This window comes from Aspergillus luchuensis, chromosome 4 (assembly GCF_016861625.1).
Source record: "Aspergillus luchuensis IFO 4308 DNA, chromosome 4, nearly complete sequence".
Classification (NCBI taxonomy): Eukaryota; Fungi; Ascomycota; class Eurotiomycetes; order Eurotiales; family Aspergillaceae; genus Aspergillus; species Aspergillus luchuensis.
Window position 1 is genome coordinate 2,068,370 of NC_054852.1, and position 16,195 is coordinate 2,084,564.

Sequence of the window (16,195 nt, forward strand, 5' to 3'; positions counted from 1 at the left end):
GTGCATGCTTGCATGTATAATATGTATCACGCCGCGCCCGTCTTAGCAGCCAGAGTCCCACTTCCCCGAGACGAAAAGATACCCATGATCCCAAAGACCACATAAAACAATGCCAGTGGGTACGCGACTAGGCCCCTCATTCCACGCATGCGCGCCACAGCACAGAACATTCCGGAGGAGCTGTACGTGCACCACCCCACGGCGGCGGTAGTCAACAAGTATCCGAACAGAGTGTCCATGGGGATCAGGATCCCCACTAAGCTGGTCAGCACTAGCGGGAGGAAACAGTATCCCAGCACGCTAGCGGATCGAGGAAAGGTCAAAGTAGCGGAGAAGTGGCCGGCAGCGGAGGAGTCCGACATCGTGGGTTTGTGATGGGGAGAGTAATTGGCGGGATCTGCGGCGTTGGGGACGGGGGCCGTATCGAGGGCGGGAGACATCAGACTGAGAATGAGATGTAAAGCTACGGTTCCGAAGACTGCGACGCCGTAAATGTAGCCGTAGAAGACCTTGCCGGAGAGGAGCAGGAATGTTCCATATAGAACGATGTAGAGAAGGGCTCCGTAGAGGTCGCTGTCATCCATGAGGTGTTGGTCGATACGCGCAAAAGGGTTGAGCACAGTTAGGGTCTATAAGGTAGGAGCAATGGTAAGCTTGGGTTTCACTAGAGCTCCTGCTGTATATAGCTGGTTGATCAGACCGGGGGGGTGGGGGGCTTGCAATATGTACACACCTTCGTGCGGATATGCTCGAAATTGACGCCCAACTCTTCTAGAAGTGGTGGCTCCCCATCGTAGCCCTCCGTGCCAAATGCAGCGAGCCATCCAGTCCTCAGTCCTCCTTGCTCACCCATCCGTCCACTGACTCCTGCAGAAGGGGATCCGAAGCCGCCATATCCGCCACCAACCCCTCCGACGGGGTATGCCTGAGATGCTGGGTTAGGCGCACCACCGAAGCCGCCGTAGGATGCCTGTGACGGGGTCGTATGGCCCGAGACGGAGGTATAGGATGAAGGGTAGAATTGGAGGTTTTGCGCCGATGATTGTACGCCGTAAGGCTGCTGCTGGGGGTAATACTGGGCCATTGCGGCCAGGCTTTGGGGTCGATGTCGGATTGAAGAGATGAGTAGAAAATGTAGGACCTATTGTACGTGTCGGAATGTCGCACTATCGACTAGAAGAGTAAGCAGAGGGGGAGACAGTGATTTGGGAAGTTGAGGATGGAGATGGAGACGAGGAGTTGCAAGTAGAGAGAACAGCTGGCGGGCGGTGAGATAAGTTGCCTGAGTCCTCAAGGCCACCAGCCACATCGCTTCCTTCATATCGCTACAGATATAATTATTAATTGTATACTTAACAAGCCAATAATCGTAGAACATCAACGCTTAATTGATTCATGCTTCTAACAGGAATGGGAAACTCCCTTAGGAAATAATAAAAATATGAGCAACTCTCCACAGTCTCCCTTCCCCCTCCTCTATCTAGTTTGTTACAGTGTCAAATATTTTCTACAGGAAATTAATGCCGATTCCAAACTGCAGCCCCTTCCGGCCTTCCTCACCCTTGCGAAGTACCAGGGGTAGGGAGAAGTTGAGCTCGAACCTGGCCACTGGATGGGCGTAGACAAGTCCGACACCCGCCGCGATGCTAGGCAGACCGTTGGTCAGCTCGGAAACTGTGGAAGCCATGGCATTCTGGACCTCCGCTCCCGAAGTAGGTGCGTTCTTGTCAGCAGTGCGGAGGGACAACAGCCGTCCGCCGTTGACAAAAGCTTGCAAGCGGAGAGGCTTCTCCGCGCCTACCCTGGGGAGCGGGAACAGAAGATTGGCGCTTCCTGCAGCATAGACATCACCACCGACAGCATCTGCTCCATCATGGGGACCAAGACCGCAGAGACGAAATCCACGGACATCCGTAGGGCCTCCAAGTAGGAACCGGTCGTTCGTGCGAGAGAGCTGGGGTTTGGAGTCACTATCGAGGCCAAGAGGGTAAAGAAGGCCGGCGCGGAAGCCAGTAGTCAAGCTGATACCACTGTCCCCTTTGATGCCAGGAATCGGAATGGGAACTGCAGCTTGCGTTTCAATCTCCGACTTCCAGAAGGAGACATCGCCCTTGAGAGGGCCCCAGCCAGCCACTTCGTTGAACAATTTCGCGTAGTAACCACGAGAGGGAAGAAGCGGGCTATCTCTTCGGTCCTTGGTCCAGCTGTGGAACACGCTGCTCTTGACACTATCGCCTGCGTCAGCTCGAACAGTAGGGGATGCGTTCTCGGAAAGTCCAGTCATCTGTCTCCAAAAACCGTTGTAGCCAAATTCATGTTGTTGACCGGAAGGGCTTGCCCAGCGGAATTTGGACCATCCTCCTCTAAGCACCTCCTCGTGGCTCGCCCAGGATTTCTGCGTGGAACTGGCAATACCACCAAGCTCCAGACGGAGATCTGGGTTACTCAGGACTGGGGTGTCAAAGGTGGCTTGATAGGCAGACCTTGTTCGGGTGCCCAGAGACGCATTTAGGTTCAGGTTCTCTGCACCTCCGAACACATTACGCCACAGGAGGTTGCCATAAGCCGAACCTTCGGCATTTCCAAGATCAGTACCTGTCTTCAACAGCACGCGGGACCTTTCTTTGCCGGAGAGATGAACTTTGATGCTCGGGATACCCGACCCGTCTACTTCGGACTGGTCCAAATATACCGAAACGGGTTGTTGAAAGATGTCTAAACATGAAATTAGAGTCGAGCCTTAAGCTAGCTATCGTCAGGGGAGGGACGAACCGAATCTGTTGAGCTTGTCCGCACGTGCCGAAACTTCCCGCAAGGCCTCGGAGAGCGTATAGGGTCTGTCTTGATTACTGCTCAGAAGGGGATCGAAGATTCGCTCCAGGAAGCCTCGGCGGGTGTTGCGAGCGCCGTGAACCTCTACCGAAGAGATAGTGCATGGCAAGGTGGAATTTTGGTCGAGCTGATATTATGCAAGCTCATAGGTCAGCTATCATGACGCACGATGTATAGTAGTAGTAATGATCATATTCATGGCCCACAGCCAGCCATGAGGGAACAGTAGCTTACCAATTCACCAAGGCGAGTCTGCGCCTTCTGATAAATGGCACGAACACGCTCATCAACTGCCTGCTGCTGCTCATTCAGCACTTTCGGATCGGCACGCTGTTGCAGGCGCGCGAAGATCTAGAAGAGAGAACGCCGTTTGTGGTCAGTGCATAGTGCCCGGGGGAATTCCTCAGGGTGAAACTAATGGGGACGCATCACGAACATCTTCGTCATCAGCAGAAAGTGGGGAGGACATTGCTGCGGCGGCAATGGCCAGATGAGACCTGCTTTTCCTTTCCTGCTTTCCCTTCCGGAGCGGCGAAGATGAAGCCATCCGCCCTCGCACGTGACCGTTCCCCGAGGTGCCTCCGGGGGGTTCCTTACAAGCCAGGCCGCAACGCAACTAAAACCAACTATAGACCCAGATCTTCCCTCTCTCCCCTCTCTCCCCCATTCCGCCATCGCCTTGGTGTCAGATAGCGTTTGCCTTGCGATCTGCTCCTGTCCGCCCCTTTTGACTTCGGGCCAGTCCCAACAGCTCAGTCTTTGTTATTAATTCTACCCTTGTCGCCCCTGACCTTCGCTACTTTCGTTCTTTTGTCCTTCCGTACTTCGCCCCCCTCTCCGATCTCATTGCAAACAGGCCAGAACGAACTATAAAAAGGATGGCGACGAAAGCGGCTTTCAAGCGCGTGCGTTGCGCCTTATCAAAAAGGAACTATTCCATTGCATTGTATAACTAACAGATGAACAGCTCACTCGCGAATACCAGAACATTCAAAAGAACCCCCCGCCTTACATTGTGGCACATCCGTCGGAGTCCAATATACTCGAGTACGTCATTTGTAGCACCATCACTACCTGCGTCGTCTGCTTGCGACTAAAGTTGACCTTTCCATCTAGATGGCACTATATTCTCACGGGACCCCCAGGCACACCGTATGAAAATGGCCAGTATTGGGGTACCCTAATGTTCCCTCCCGAGTACCCATTTGCTCCTCCGGCTATTCGCATGCACACTCCTAGCGGTCGCTTTCAACCATCAACTCGGCTATGCCTCAGCATCAGTGACTTCCATCCAAAGTCATTCAATCCCGCTTGGGAGGTTTCTACCATTCTCATCGGCTTGCTCTCCTTTATGACGAGCGAGGAGATGACCACCGGAAGCGTGAGCGCATCGGAAGCAGAGCGACGAGTGCTGGCAGCGCGGTCTAGGTGGTGGAATTCTACTGGTGGCGGTTCCCATGTCAGCGCGACCCCAGGCGTGACCCCTACTGCCAAGGGTATCAACAATGTGAAAGCTGGAGACGGCGGTCTAAAGTTTCGCTCGGAGTGGCCAGAGCTTGACCAAGAAAATTGGAGGTGGATGAAGGATAGTCGCATTGACACCAACACTGGTCAGCTCATGCCTGATCCTAGTGCGGCTAGATGCTCTCCAGAGACAAGTGCGCTTCGCCGACGACCGAATGGTAGCGCTCCGGGACTCGGCGCGGTGATGGAAGGCGGCCATGTCGCTCGAGAAGCAGGTCAAGGCTGGGTCCGCCGCAACAAGATCTGGCTTGGGTTTGCAATTCTATTCGGATATGCACTTCTGACCAGGCTGGTGAAGGATGTCCAAGGCTAATGGCTGACAAGGTCGAGCTGGCTCGGCTTTCCGCTCCTTTTGTATATTTCAGATTGCCCAATTAAGCGTTTGATCGGACATGCAGACACCCCCGAACGATTTCCCTTTCCTTTCTTATTCTGTCTTTTTTTTTTATTTTTATTTTTATTCTTTTTTTTGGCCCCTTCCCAGCCAGTGCTGTTCCTGATCGACCTATTTCTTTCAGGGACCCCGGGTTTCAGTTTTCTTGTTTCAGTATAGTGGTCCGGGAGAGTTTGTGCAGATATTTATGGGCTTATCTGATTTTTCAGCTACTGGAGGGCGTCGGGGGATTTCATGTGGCGTTCGAGACATTCATCAGATCATTTATCACTTCTCAACCGTTCGTTGTTGAGTCTGTTCTTTCCCAGCCTTTTGCGTCTTGGAACATGCGACTGTTGTTATCTAAGAGGTCGCCCAAGCATAATGGTGAGGATGGTTTGGATCCGGATGGAGCGAATACTTGTACATAAGCAAGCCTGCGTAATAGTTAGAAAGGATCACTCTGCCAGGCGTGGTGGCCTCCACAGTACCAAGTACTTGTTTCTGCTCTGACCGCAGCAGTGCCTCAGGCCTGCAGAGGGATGTCAATCAGCTCACGCCTGATTGGCTGCGGACAATGGCGGAGATAACCGGAATCACGTGGGCGGCGGGCGGGAATTTTCCGGCTTGCAAATAAAATCATTTCGTATCGCCGAAATTACTGTCGATACCGTCGCTATACATCATCGCTTTCGTCCTCGCCCTTTGCTGGAGTTATCTTCTGACGGCCCCCCACTCCCTCCCTAGCATATTTCGTCCGGCAGCCTGTCTTCAACACCTTCTTCCTCTCGCCTAAACTTCCTTTTTATTTCATCGCGCATCAATAATGGGTTGGTTCTGGGCAGACTCTCAAGCAAAGCCCGCGCCCGCGGCTCCGCACCCTGTGCCATCTTCAGACGCCTCTCCTCCCGTAAGTAAAAACGCTACTTAGGCGCAGATGCAAGAAATCTGACGGATGCTTATAGCCAGGATGTCCTATGCACGCATCTAACACCACACCGGCAATGCCAGCCCCGTCATCCGCCTCCGAACCTCCCAGTGCCTGTCCGGTCCGGTCTACAGATTCCCCGTTCTATGTGCCTCCGAAGTCCAAGTCCCCTGAGTCGCAGCCTCCCTCGAACCCAGCTCCCAGCTCCGATTCGCGATCTACGCTGTCAAAGCTGAACCCTCTCAACTACATGTTCGCCTCGATCTCCCAGGAAAGGGCGCCCAACCAGACTGTGGATCTCCCCGTGGAGCGAGAAGTTTCGTCTATCCCCAGATCCGATATGAATGAGAACTGGGAATATCCTTCCCCCCAGCAGATGTACAATGCCATGCTGCGCAAAGGTTACACCGATACCCCGCAGGACGCCGTCGAGGCCATGGTTGCTGTTCACAACTTCTTGAATGAGGGCGCTTGGGACGAGATTGTTCGGTGGGAGCGCATATTCTCCAAGGGCTTGGCAGATGGCTGGGAGAAATGTCGTCGCGGAGAAGAGAACATTGCGATGGACGAGTTTAAGGAGCAGATGTCCAGGGCTCCCAAGCAGGATGTTCCTCCACCGCGACTCATCCGATTCCAGGGTCGCCCGCACGACCTAACGCCCAAGGCACGGATCCTTCAGGCTTTGGGCTGGGTGTATCCTGCCAAATTCGAGTCAGTACTCCCCTTAGCTCCTGTTTCTTCTATCTTCAACTAACGTTTGCCCGTTACTGTAGGTCAAACCCACCCTTCGATCGCCACGATTGGTTTGTGATGCGGCAGACGCCATCCGGTCCTAAGGAAGTCCGTTATGTTATTGACTACTATTCCGGTCCTCCCGAACCCACCGGAGAGCCTGTTTTCTACTTGGATATTCGACCGGCCCTGGACACCCCAACTGCCGCCGTTGAGCGACTAATGAGATGGGGAGGAGATGTCTGGTGGCGTGCCAGTGGCGCCTCCGTTCGGGAAAACTAACCGACTGGTTGAATGATCTATCAATTGGTTGATTATCGTTAGCATCGCATGGCCGCAACATTCGTCGACACCGTTCAGCAGGATACTTTTAACACTCTGGGAAGGCGCAGGCGTCTGGTCTCGGTTCTTCTTCCATTCTGTGGAACCGCCCTGCTATAGTATTGATGTTCTTGTTCGTTCGGATCACTTGGTTTGCGCGCCCCTCTCTATTCATTTCGGCTATGTCTTTATTATAACGTCATGTGGATGCTGGAGTATCAGGAAAGTTCGTCGTCAAATCGGACGACTGGGGTTATTTCTCTCTATTGGTTGCATGCTTTTTCTGGGCTTTTAGTGCCACCCTCTCAGCTCCACTCTCTTCCCTTCATGTGGAATTTGTCTTGATATTCATTATCTTGATTTGTAATATATATGAATTCATGCTGCCATCAAATCGTGGGCGGTGATATGGAAGGTACAATTCGTGTTTGTGACTATCTATCGTAATGCTGTGCATGTGTCTGGCTACTATAGATTATTATACTGTACAGAATTTGTCTGCCTCGGCAGTTATTTCAGCTCAATCCGTCATTTGCGTGAGGTATTCCGGGAATACATCACTCGAAACACGACTGATAAGGAAGATCGGTACTAATCGTGCCAATTGAGGGGAGTAGTGGAAAGCTCGACCACCCGTGCTATTATGGGTATCTGTCGCTCAGTGCCTGACGGCGAGATAGGTATCAAGGTCGACCTCTGTGCGTATGGAACGGAGGGTATACATCGCACCCCTAATTTCTATTACGTCGTTCAACCATCATTGGGCTGATTTTGTGTGTTCTGACCCTGGACCGCTTGGAGAAGTATGCGGGTGCTGGCTGTGTTGTTCAATCCTTGCCCTTGCATCTGCAATCATATGTTAGGCGATAAGAGATCGTATTTGACACACTGCTCGACGGTTTCAAAACTGCTTTGGAGCAATCCGCGCGCCTCCAGCCCTACCCATACGCGAAGCATGGACATGTCGCCGGACCGGACGGATTTGAAAGAGGTAGTGTTAGATCCCAATTTCCGTAGAATGGGAAGGGAGCTAAATAACAAAACGTGTCAGTCAGTGGGCCATTTCAAGTGACAAAGCCAGAGGATCTACCTACCTCTTGAAAAGATCAAGGTTGGGATCCAAATTACGTCCAATGCCCTCAAGGAGAAGACATGAGATAACAACATTAACAAAATCCCCCTCGAGTCGAACGTGATGTTTACGGACCATGGATAGGACATCACTCAGTACATCTCCAATCTTGACGCTACCGAGGGCAAACGTGCGTGACTTGATGTTTAGCACCAGGTGTTCCATGCCCAGGGCGAAGTAATATGGGTCGATCACTGCATCCGGTTGACGACATCGTTCGACCATGAGTTCACCTGCTCGATACCCATCGAACTCGGCAATGGCGCGAAACAGGTCAATGAAATTGCGCCGGTTAAGTTCATTTAGTTGAGTCACCAGTCCAGTGTCGATGAATATGAGCTGGGGTCGATAGCCTTCAGTATTTAAATCATCAAGCGCTTTCACCCAGTCGCGCCGATTATTGATATGTGGGCGCAACCGTGCAAGCACAGATTCTGTAACATCAACCTCTTCCGCAGATGGTGCCTCCGATGCGCGAGACTTATTTCCCAGTGACAGGTCCAATTCACTCGGCCGGTAGAATCGAACCATGATATTTCCGGGGTGCAGATCCGCGTGAACGAAATTATCGATTAAAAGCATATGGAGGAAAGCATCTAGGCCTTCGTTCGCGATCTCTTCTTGGTAGACACCTCCACCTACCTCGAGGAAGGTCGATAGTGGAATACCTTGTGCAAACTCCTCCACGAGCACCTCGCGGGTAGAGTAGTCCAGATACGGGTATGGGAACCAGGCTGTGGTGCGTGACCTGAACTTCTCACGAAACATGACGAGGTTTGTGGCTTCAATCCGTAGATCCAATTGTAATTTCATCATTTCACCAAACTGATGAACTTCATCCGGTAAAGATAGCCAATTCATGGTAGGTATGGCGTTGACTAAGGATGCAAAGAACGACATGATTTTCAAATCTCTGTGAATCACGCGTTCTACCCTCGGATGAAGCACCTTCACGGCTACATAGGACGACGGTACTCTTTGGGGAGAGCTCTTGACTAACGCCCCAACGTTCTTTCGTACCTTGTCTCGTAGACCATGTGGATGAAGGTCGATATCGTCATCGGTCCCCGCAAGATTGGGTTTCAGCTTCGCCTTGTATACCTGCGCGATAGCGCCCACGCCCAATGGTTCTTCTTGGAATTCCTCGAATATGTCTTCGAATGGCAGCCAATTGAACGCCTTCCTTATTGTTCGCTTCGTTTGATGCAATGAGTGTGCAGGTGCATTGGAGTGCAGTGATGACATGATGTCGCAGAGTTCCGGTGGGAAGATATCGGTACGTGAGGCCGCCCATTGTCCAAGCTAGATGAAGACCGCGAATGAGTAAAGCACGGAGTTAAAGAGCTCGACGACTAATTATTTACCTTGATGAACGCTGGGCCTGCGCGTTCCATAGATCGGACCAAAAACCTATACCACCAGAGAGTCCCTGTGCGTATGCCCTCGCGATCCTTCAACTGCTTTCCAAAGCATATCGTCGGAGCCGTAAGGATGACAGGTAGGAAGATTATGACGAGATGGACAAACCGGAAGCCCGTCGCAATCGGATCATATATGTAACAGTATGTAAAGACGTAGAGTGTTTGCCAGATTCGCTTCAAGCCTCGCGCATCGTCGTCGACGGTCTTTCGTACCTCCTGGCGCGAGACTTCTAGCATCTGCATCTCGCCGGTCTTCCCGTTGTCGTCATCTCCATCCTCGGCCAGTTGTAGGAATGCTCCTGGCGTCATAGCAGCAATGAGAACAGTTCTGATCGAGGGACCTCCCCTCGGGGGCCTTCGCAAAGGCTGCTGCGTCCATAATGGCCTGCGCGCGAAATGCAATGGAGGCTGCGGAAGAAGGCGGGACAGTAGTAGTGGATTTCTACCACGGCTTAAACAGAAACGGCTCGCGAGGACGGCCGTCCTCATGTTCTCGTAAAGACACCGGCTCGAAAGCAGGTGAATCAGTCATCGAAAGCAGAATAGCTGGCCTGGGCGTTCATAATAAAGGCGAGGGAGGGATCGAAGAAGGAATGCGCTTGCTTGGTTGCTTGTTGGAGTTTCGGGATGGACAGGAAGCCCAGCCGGCGGGCCAAGCACGTGGGGCGACGTCATCGAGCAGTACTTGTTCTCTCCCACTGCTATCTACTAGTTATGGTTTAGTAGTTTATACACTTTCTACACATTCATGCAGGCGCCCGTTTCGCGGTCATCTTTCATTCTATGGAGTCTTCTAATAACCCGATTTTATCCATTTGACTAGAAAAGCTCATGCAGAGCTTACAAAATTTTCGCAGACAACACCGACCGGCAAGCCACTGTCCAAAACAGTTTAGAGCTAACCATTTACTGTTGACTTGGAGTCTTGAAGATGTCTGGACACATGGCTGTGCATTAACTGCTGCATGGTAGATTTATCGGTTTCGGCAAGTGTGTCGGGCTAGCAGGGGGACGTCAATACCAATCATGGCTGATATTTTTGGTTCCGAGAATAGACTTACATCGCTCTTCAACAACTCCTGCACCAGGACAGAAATATTGTCTCGATCTTTCTTCATCTGCACTTGTTCGATCTCCTCCGTGGGTTCAGAGGCTTCTGCGCCCAGCGTCTTCTCAAGCAGTGGAAGGATCTCCATCCTTTGCAGGGATCTTGAAACTGCCATGGCGCCCGCTTTATTGGATGCCATAAGGGCCATGGCGAACCAGCCTTCACTCCGGACGACAGGCCATTGTGATTGAGCAATCATAGCACCAACCGGCAGCGCGATATCCTCATGTAAGTCGAAGAACCTGTCCAGCAGGGCAACAGCAGTAGGATCCCCTTCCCGAGACTGTGGCACCAAAGTACGGCATATGGAGGCTACAGTGCGTCCAATCTCTGTTTTGATGGGAGTAGAATCTGTCTTCTGGAAGAGAGCAAGTAGCAAAGACAAATACGTCCGTTCGTCGTTAGAATCAGTGCCGTCCCTGGGGAGTCCCTCTAGGAGACGAGAAATATTATCAACCGCTGCCACTATCACCTGCCGTGCGATGCTTGTGGCGGCAAATTGAACCTGGGGGACGGACTCGTATTGCCATAGACGTGAAACCGCTGGGATTATGCCAGCCTCTCCAAGTACCAGCCTGTTATTACCAGCGATCGCAAGGTTCTTCAAGAATCCAAGCGCAGAGTGTAAGACCGCGCCTCTAACATCACTCTTAAGGATAGATATTAGTTCTTCATGTATTTTCAGATCTTGAACCATCCTTTCGCAGGTCGCGTCTGAGCGAGCCAAGTTGCCCAGGATAACACAGGAGCATATCTGCAGCTGGTCATCCGTCGACTTTAGCCACGTCTTGAGAGACTGGGCCAGAGGGGAATCCAGCGGATAGTACTGCGCGAATGAGGTGGATCCAGAGATCTCCGCGAGGATTTGGTTGATCTTCAACCGTGACTGTGCTAGTGCCTGGGTATCCTCAGCAGATGACTCAGTCTTAAAGGTCAGTGACCGGCTGAGCACCCCCAGAATGTCGGGCACTATGTAACTGGATATGCAGATTTCTTGAAAGCGCGTATTGTTTAAATATGTCGCCAGGCCACTGACAAGACCGGAGAAACGGGCTGGGGTGGAAGCGACATCTTCGTCAAGAGCAAGTTCTACAAGAAGTGAGATAGTCCCATCGGGAGACGAGGCGATTCCTTGCTCTGAACATTTCCACAGTTAGAATAGAAATGCAAAAGGGGGAAGCGAAATCATGCCTTGTTCTCCAACCAACTCGATAAGCTCAAAAACGTAGTCAAGCAGGGCATCCTTGTCCTTGAATGCACCATCTTTTACTAGTTTCAAGAGGATATAGACTATCTTATCGGCAGCCAACTGTGTCTGAGCAGGCCCTATAAATCGTCAGTATCGTAGCTAGCTTTGAAACCGGAGCAAGAGTTTCAATTACCGAAGTCGATGCAAATGTTATACAGGACAGGGATTACCACTTGAATCAAGTCGGGATTGCTTGAGTGCTGTACAATAGCCGCCGTGTAATTGTGCTCCACTACAGTCTCTCTATTCTCATCTGGGAACAATCAGAATTGAGCTTTCTTCAAGTTTCCCTAGGGGCCAGGGAACTCACTAGTGTCAGCACAGGAATTGCCGACGAGCCGTAACGCATGGAGGATGACTCTGTTATCAATGGTCTCCTTCGACGCTATAAGCTGAAGGAAGAAGTCGAAAACCCCAGTCTTGCCATAGGATACCCGCCATAAGGCTATCAAACATATTAGCTAGGTGACAAGACGAAAAGTGCTTGGTTGATGGTGATGATGATACCACCGAAGTGGTTGATGACTTACGGGCTCTGCTGCCATTCGCCATAGCCTCTGCAGCTGGTACTAGGTAAGGTGATCTGCACTTCCACAGCTTCTGAAGAATATCTGGAGTCTCTTTCAGAGCGTCCGAAACGTCTGCATTCTCTGCAGCTTTGAGGCATATTTGCAGGGACTCGAACAACTTCTTCTGTTTGTCAGATGGCAAAGGCTCAGTTGCCGCAAGTGTGGAGGCCGGTGGCAGTGAAGCCAATTCGGAGAGAACTTGACTGAGAGGGGGACATTGTACTCTATGAGCACTCCCAACTGTCCCTGGGTTCAAATCAGATTGATGGTCGTTGCTCTGCATGCTCCCTGGGACGTCAGTCCTGCCACTAGGGGGTTCCATTTCTTGAAGCCCGCTTTTTGGTCGGTATGGCAAGCCCAAGCTAGGTGGTTATTGTAAGACAATAAAAAGGCGCTATTCTCTAAAATTTGAGGCTATGTCAGAGTTATGAACTGCTCAATCATGAGGTTGTAAATGATTGCTAGGATGAATTCTATAGAGTATTGAGCGACAATGGTGTTCTTCACCTGATCGGAGTTAGCGCGAGAAACTATTGCACCCGAGGAATCCAAGGTGCAGGTAGAGCAAATAAAATGCAGGTGGTGTATTCTCGAAAGTAGTAAGTAGGCACTAGTACTGACTCTCTGCTATTCCAGAAGCTCTACTTGCGAGAAGAGACAAAATATCCAGATTAAGTAATTCTGGGATCCTTTTACTTGTTTCTTTATTCATCATGCCAAATCTAACATTGCAAAGATAATCCATACTTTTACATTCTATACCTCACAGCACACAGCACTCACAACATACCAACTACCCACGGGACAGACGCAGGTCTCTAGTTTTTAGAGACTTGATTGACCCCCCAACGTCATGAGAGGGGGAAGTAAATCTACCCCTCCTTGTCCCTTACTTACCTTGTCAGGTACCCTGCAGTCTAGTTAGTTAGTTAATAATAATTGATTAATCAATCTTGTGTCCATAACCAAGGAGTAACAAACTAAACCCGGATCGGGATGGCGTACGGCGACCTGACTAGCCCCGAGCCGCAAGTCCAGACCCGCCCCGATATGGCAACTTGGCCAGGCGCTCCCGTACAGACAGACAGAACAGACACCAGTTTAACTCTCCCGCAGTCTCTCATTCTAAACCCGGGCAACATTGTAACATCACTTCTACCCTCTTTTAACTTCAGTTCATCTTGACCAAGACTTCTTTTTCTCTCGACTTTACACAATCATCATCATGACGCGTGCTCAGCAGACTCTCTCCGTTCTCCTACTTGTCTCCTCGGTATGCTACTAGCTCCGTCTAACAAACACGCTGTACAATTGTCGCAAACCACGTCACTAACCAGCATAATTTCCACCATGTCCAGCTCTACCTAGTCCTCTACCTTGGCCTCGTTCCTCTCAACGAAACTGTCCAGACTGAAGTCATCCCTGTTGTACGTTGCCCCCATCGCCCACCTCTGCGACCAACAACCCATACCACCCCCCTCCTTCATCTACAATATCTCCGATCCGCAATTCCATACTCCCAACTTGCTAACCATCACACTTCTATCTTCTACAGCTCCCATTCTACGCATTAATATGTTTTGGCTGTTATCTTCTCGGTCGACTGGGTCTGGCCATCCTCACTTTCAATGACGTGCCCGAGGCGCATGAAGAGCTACAAAAGGAGATCGAACAGGCCAAGGCCGAATTGCGCAGAGCGAATGTCGATGTCGATTAAAAACAGCAAATCCCTCACTTCCCCAATACCATATCAGTTTTATTTTTCTTGTTGATTCGGCTGGTTTGTGCAATATGGTGGTCTGGTTTACTTGGATGGGGGCGGTTTATTACTACTAGCTTCTTTCAATGTTAGGTTTTCCTGGGGCAAAAGGGGCCCTTGGAGCATTGTTCCTTTGGGGTTCTGCATGTGGAGGTGTGTTTCACACCATTACACTGAAGTAAGCTGTTATATTAGTCTGGGTAATTGGGTTTCAGCGGTCGAATTCGATCTTGTGTTTTTGTACGTCTATGCATGGCATGTGTATTACTCTGGAACTACTGTTGACTTGTGGTGTTACCCCCCTATCTGGGAACTCTTGCATCATGACACATTGCCATCTACATTCTATACTGAACGCTATGGAGAAAACGAATTGTTTCGGATTCTGTGTGAGCGAACCTGAATCGCAACTGTCATTAAGAGGCAACACCAGTCTATGCGATTTGAAAGATACGCAGGCGCTGTTCTTGAGCAAGATATAAGCTAAGATCTTCATCATTCATGGTACCAAAATTGCTTTTGTTCTATCGAATAAACCCATCAAAACACCTTTCCGTAGCAAACCTGAAACATGCAAAACTCTTCTTCCAATATCTAATGGGGGAACGCAGCATATATGCAACCAACGAGAGCCGGTATCTATGCGTGGATGGCTTAGCCAGGATTTCTAGGCATGAAGAGACGAGGTAAAAAAAAAAGTGGCTAAGCGGGAGCAATATCGCGCTGAGTAGAAGAAGCTCAGACGAGAGGGTTCTCCTGGGCCAGTCTGTCGTGCTCGTCAATGTCCCTGTGCGATGGATATGTTAGCATATATATATTTATAGTCCGGCGTTTTGTCCAATGACGTACTTAGCTTCCCAAGGATAGCAGATCCAGACATCAGCGGTGGTGACGGAGGCGTGGTAACGGCCAGAAGTCATCATATCCTCGGGCAAGACACCCTTCTTCGGCTTGTCCTTGTTCTGAATAAATTGTTAGTCGTATGAAGGATATATATTCGCCGAAAGTCACGAAATCGTGATAATAAACGTACGTGAACAACGTAGACGAAGAAGTTTGTCTTCTCGCCTTCACGGCCGAGCTGCTTTTGCGCAATCTCAACGTCCTTCTGGAGCTCGCTGACGGCATATTCGAGGGTGGTACGGGTATCGTCAACTTCGTCAACAATGAGGATGTTCTTGCCAATGAGGTTGGCCATTTCCAAGGAGCTCAGGTCCAGCCATTGTGTACGGGTGACCTTGGTTCCGGGAACTTCCTCAGCATCACCACGACCCAGGTCCTCGTAAAGCGACAGACCGATGGCCTGAATGGGGATGTTAGGCTCGCCAGTGCGCTTCAAGAAAGAACTGCGTGAAATATAAGTGTCAGAATAAGGTTCCTAAATGAGGTTGTGTTTTATTCCGACGAACCGGAGAATGCGGGCAGGGATGTAGCCACCACCGCCGATAGCAATCATAAGATTGGGCTGGAAGGTGTCCAGGATCTTGTCAGCGGAGGCCTGGCATAGTTTGTGAACCTGCCAAGGACATTCGGATGTTAGCGGATTGTTGCAACTGAACGGACAAATGTGTGACGGCCAAGCTAGGCTGCGACGTAGGCATTTGGCCAAATGACCGAGAAATGTGCATGCAAGACCGGCAATGGTAGATACGCCTCACACGAGCACGAAAACCAAGACCATCTACATGTGGCTGGGCTTGGAAAATGTAGAGATTTCGAAAGCAACCTGCATACCTGGTTGTACGTGACATAAACCTTCTGCGGCATTTTGACGGCGGGTGCGAGGGGTTCGCAGGAATTGACCGATTGAGGAGATATGATAAGTAGAGTTGGAGATGATCAAAGGCTTGACCGGAAGTCAGGAGCGTGTACAAGTGAGATGGATAGGTGAGGATACTAGTGAGTACGGAGATGGCAAGATCACATATGAGGGGTAAATTGGAACCCAGAAATTTTTTTTCCTTTTCGTTTTTTTTACCCCTCGTTTTTTTTACTCAAATTTTTAAAATTAGGATTAAAGGAACACCTGCGTCACAAGCTGGATAACGGGATAAGGTTCTCTGCCGAGTACTTTTGCCCGCCGGGCTGCCACACGATAGAGACAGATCAAATCATGGGCCCATGGGGGACTTTACCATATTCGGGATGCGGGGACTGTATCGTGGCCTATCAGGGTGTATCTTTATGCGCTAGTAGGGGGTCTGATTCCTAATTTAGTATGGTCTGTTTCTGCCATCAGTAATGGAA

At 50.5% G+C, this 16,195-nt stretch overlaps 8 protein-coding genes across 8 annotated transcripts; 3 read left to right on the plus strand and 5 right to left on the minus strand.

Annotated features, from left to right (window-relative positions):
* Positions 1 to 26: 26 nt before the first annotated feature.
* Positions 27 to 1,084, minus strand: AKAW2_40709A (transporter YIP1; the record flags this gene model as incomplete). Its single annotated transcript, XM_041689067.1, has 2 exons — positions 27 to 629; positions 734 to 1,084. 2 exons carry the CDS (start codon positions 1,082 to 1,084, stop codon positions 27 to 29), a joined length of 954 nt encoding a protein of 317 aa, XP_041542789.1.
* A 423-nt stretch (positions 1,085 to 1,507) lies between these two features.
* sam50 (SAM complex subunit SAM50) lies at positions 1,508 to 3,379 on the minus strand (the record flags this gene model as incomplete). The annotated part of the gene is made up of 4 exons (XM_041689069.1): positions 1,508 to 2,715; positions 2,773 to 2,959; positions 3,067 to 3,183; positions 3,269 to 3,379. 4 exons carry the CDS (start codon positions 3,377 to 3,379, stop codon positions 1,508 to 1,510), a joined length of 1,623 nt encoding a protein of 540 aa, XP_041542790.1.
* A 331-nt stretch (positions 3,380 to 3,710) lies between these two features.
* Positions 3,711 to 4,669, plus strand: UBC6 (ubiquitin-conjugating enzyme E2; the record flags this gene model as incomplete). Its single annotated transcript, XM_041689070.1, has 2 exons — positions 3,711 to 3,737; positions 3,800 to 4,669. The coding sequence occupies 2 exons, from the start codon at positions 3,711 to 3,713 to the stop codon at positions 4,667 to 4,669; spliced, it is 897 nt and encodes a 298-aa protein (XP_041542791.1).
* Positions 4,670 to 5,706: 1,037 nt separating this feature from the next.
* CYC3 (holocytochrome c synthase CYC3) lies at positions 5,707 to 6,671 on the plus strand (the record flags this gene model as incomplete). The annotated part of the gene is made up of 2 exons (XM_041689071.1): positions 5,707 to 6,368; positions 6,431 to 6,671. The coding sequence occupies 2 exons, from the start codon at positions 5,707 to 5,709 to the stop codon at positions 6,669 to 6,671; spliced, it is 903 nt and encodes a 300-aa protein (XP_041542792.1).
* An 891-nt stretch (positions 6,672 to 7,562) lies between these two features.
* Positions 7,563 to 9,752, minus strand: AKAW2_40713A (ABC1 kinase family protein; the record flags this gene model as incomplete). The annotated part of the gene is made up of 3 exons (XM_041689072.1): positions 7,563 to 7,740; positions 7,805 to 9,144; positions 9,207 to 9,752. 3 exons carry the CDS (start codon positions 9,750 to 9,752, stop codon positions 7,563 to 7,565), a joined length of 2,064 nt encoding a protein of 687 aa, XP_041542793.1.
* Positions 9,753 to 10,161: 409 nt separating this feature from the next.
* Positions 10,162 to 12,511, minus strand: AKAW2_40714A (putative GTP binding protein; the record flags this gene model as incomplete). Its single annotated transcript, XM_041689073.1, has 6 exons — positions 10,162 to 10,263; positions 10,325 to 11,508; positions 11,563 to 11,697; positions 11,754 to 11,873; positions 11,931 to 12,065; positions 12,151 to 12,511. 6 exons carry the CDS (start codon positions 12,509 to 12,511, stop codon positions 10,162 to 10,164), a joined length of 2,037 nt encoding a protein of 678 aa, XP_041542794.1.
* A 903-nt stretch (positions 12,512 to 13,414) lies between these two features.
* Positions 13,415 to 13,906, plus strand: AKAW2_40715S (dolichol-phosphate mannosyltransferase subunit 3; the record flags this gene model as incomplete). The annotated part of the gene is made up of 3 exons (XM_041689074.1): positions 13,415 to 13,462; positions 13,548 to 13,616; positions 13,745 to 13,906. The coding sequence occupies 3 exons, from the start codon at positions 13,415 to 13,417 to the stop codon at positions 13,904 to 13,906; spliced, it is 279 nt and encodes a 92-aa protein (XP_041542795.1).
* Positions 13,907 to 14,686: 780 nt separating this feature from the next.
* On the minus strand, positions 14,687 to 15,715 carry HPT1 (xanthine phosphoribosyltransferase; the record flags this gene model as incomplete). The annotated part of the gene is made up of 5 exons (XM_041689075.1): positions 14,687 to 14,735; positions 14,798 to 14,910; positions 14,982 to 15,294; positions 15,358 to 15,464; positions 15,683 to 15,715. 5 exons carry the CDS (start codon positions 15,713 to 15,715, stop codon positions 14,687 to 14,689), a joined length of 615 nt encoding a protein of 204 aa, XP_041542796.1.
* Positions 15,716 to 16,195: the final 480 nt, after the last annotated feature.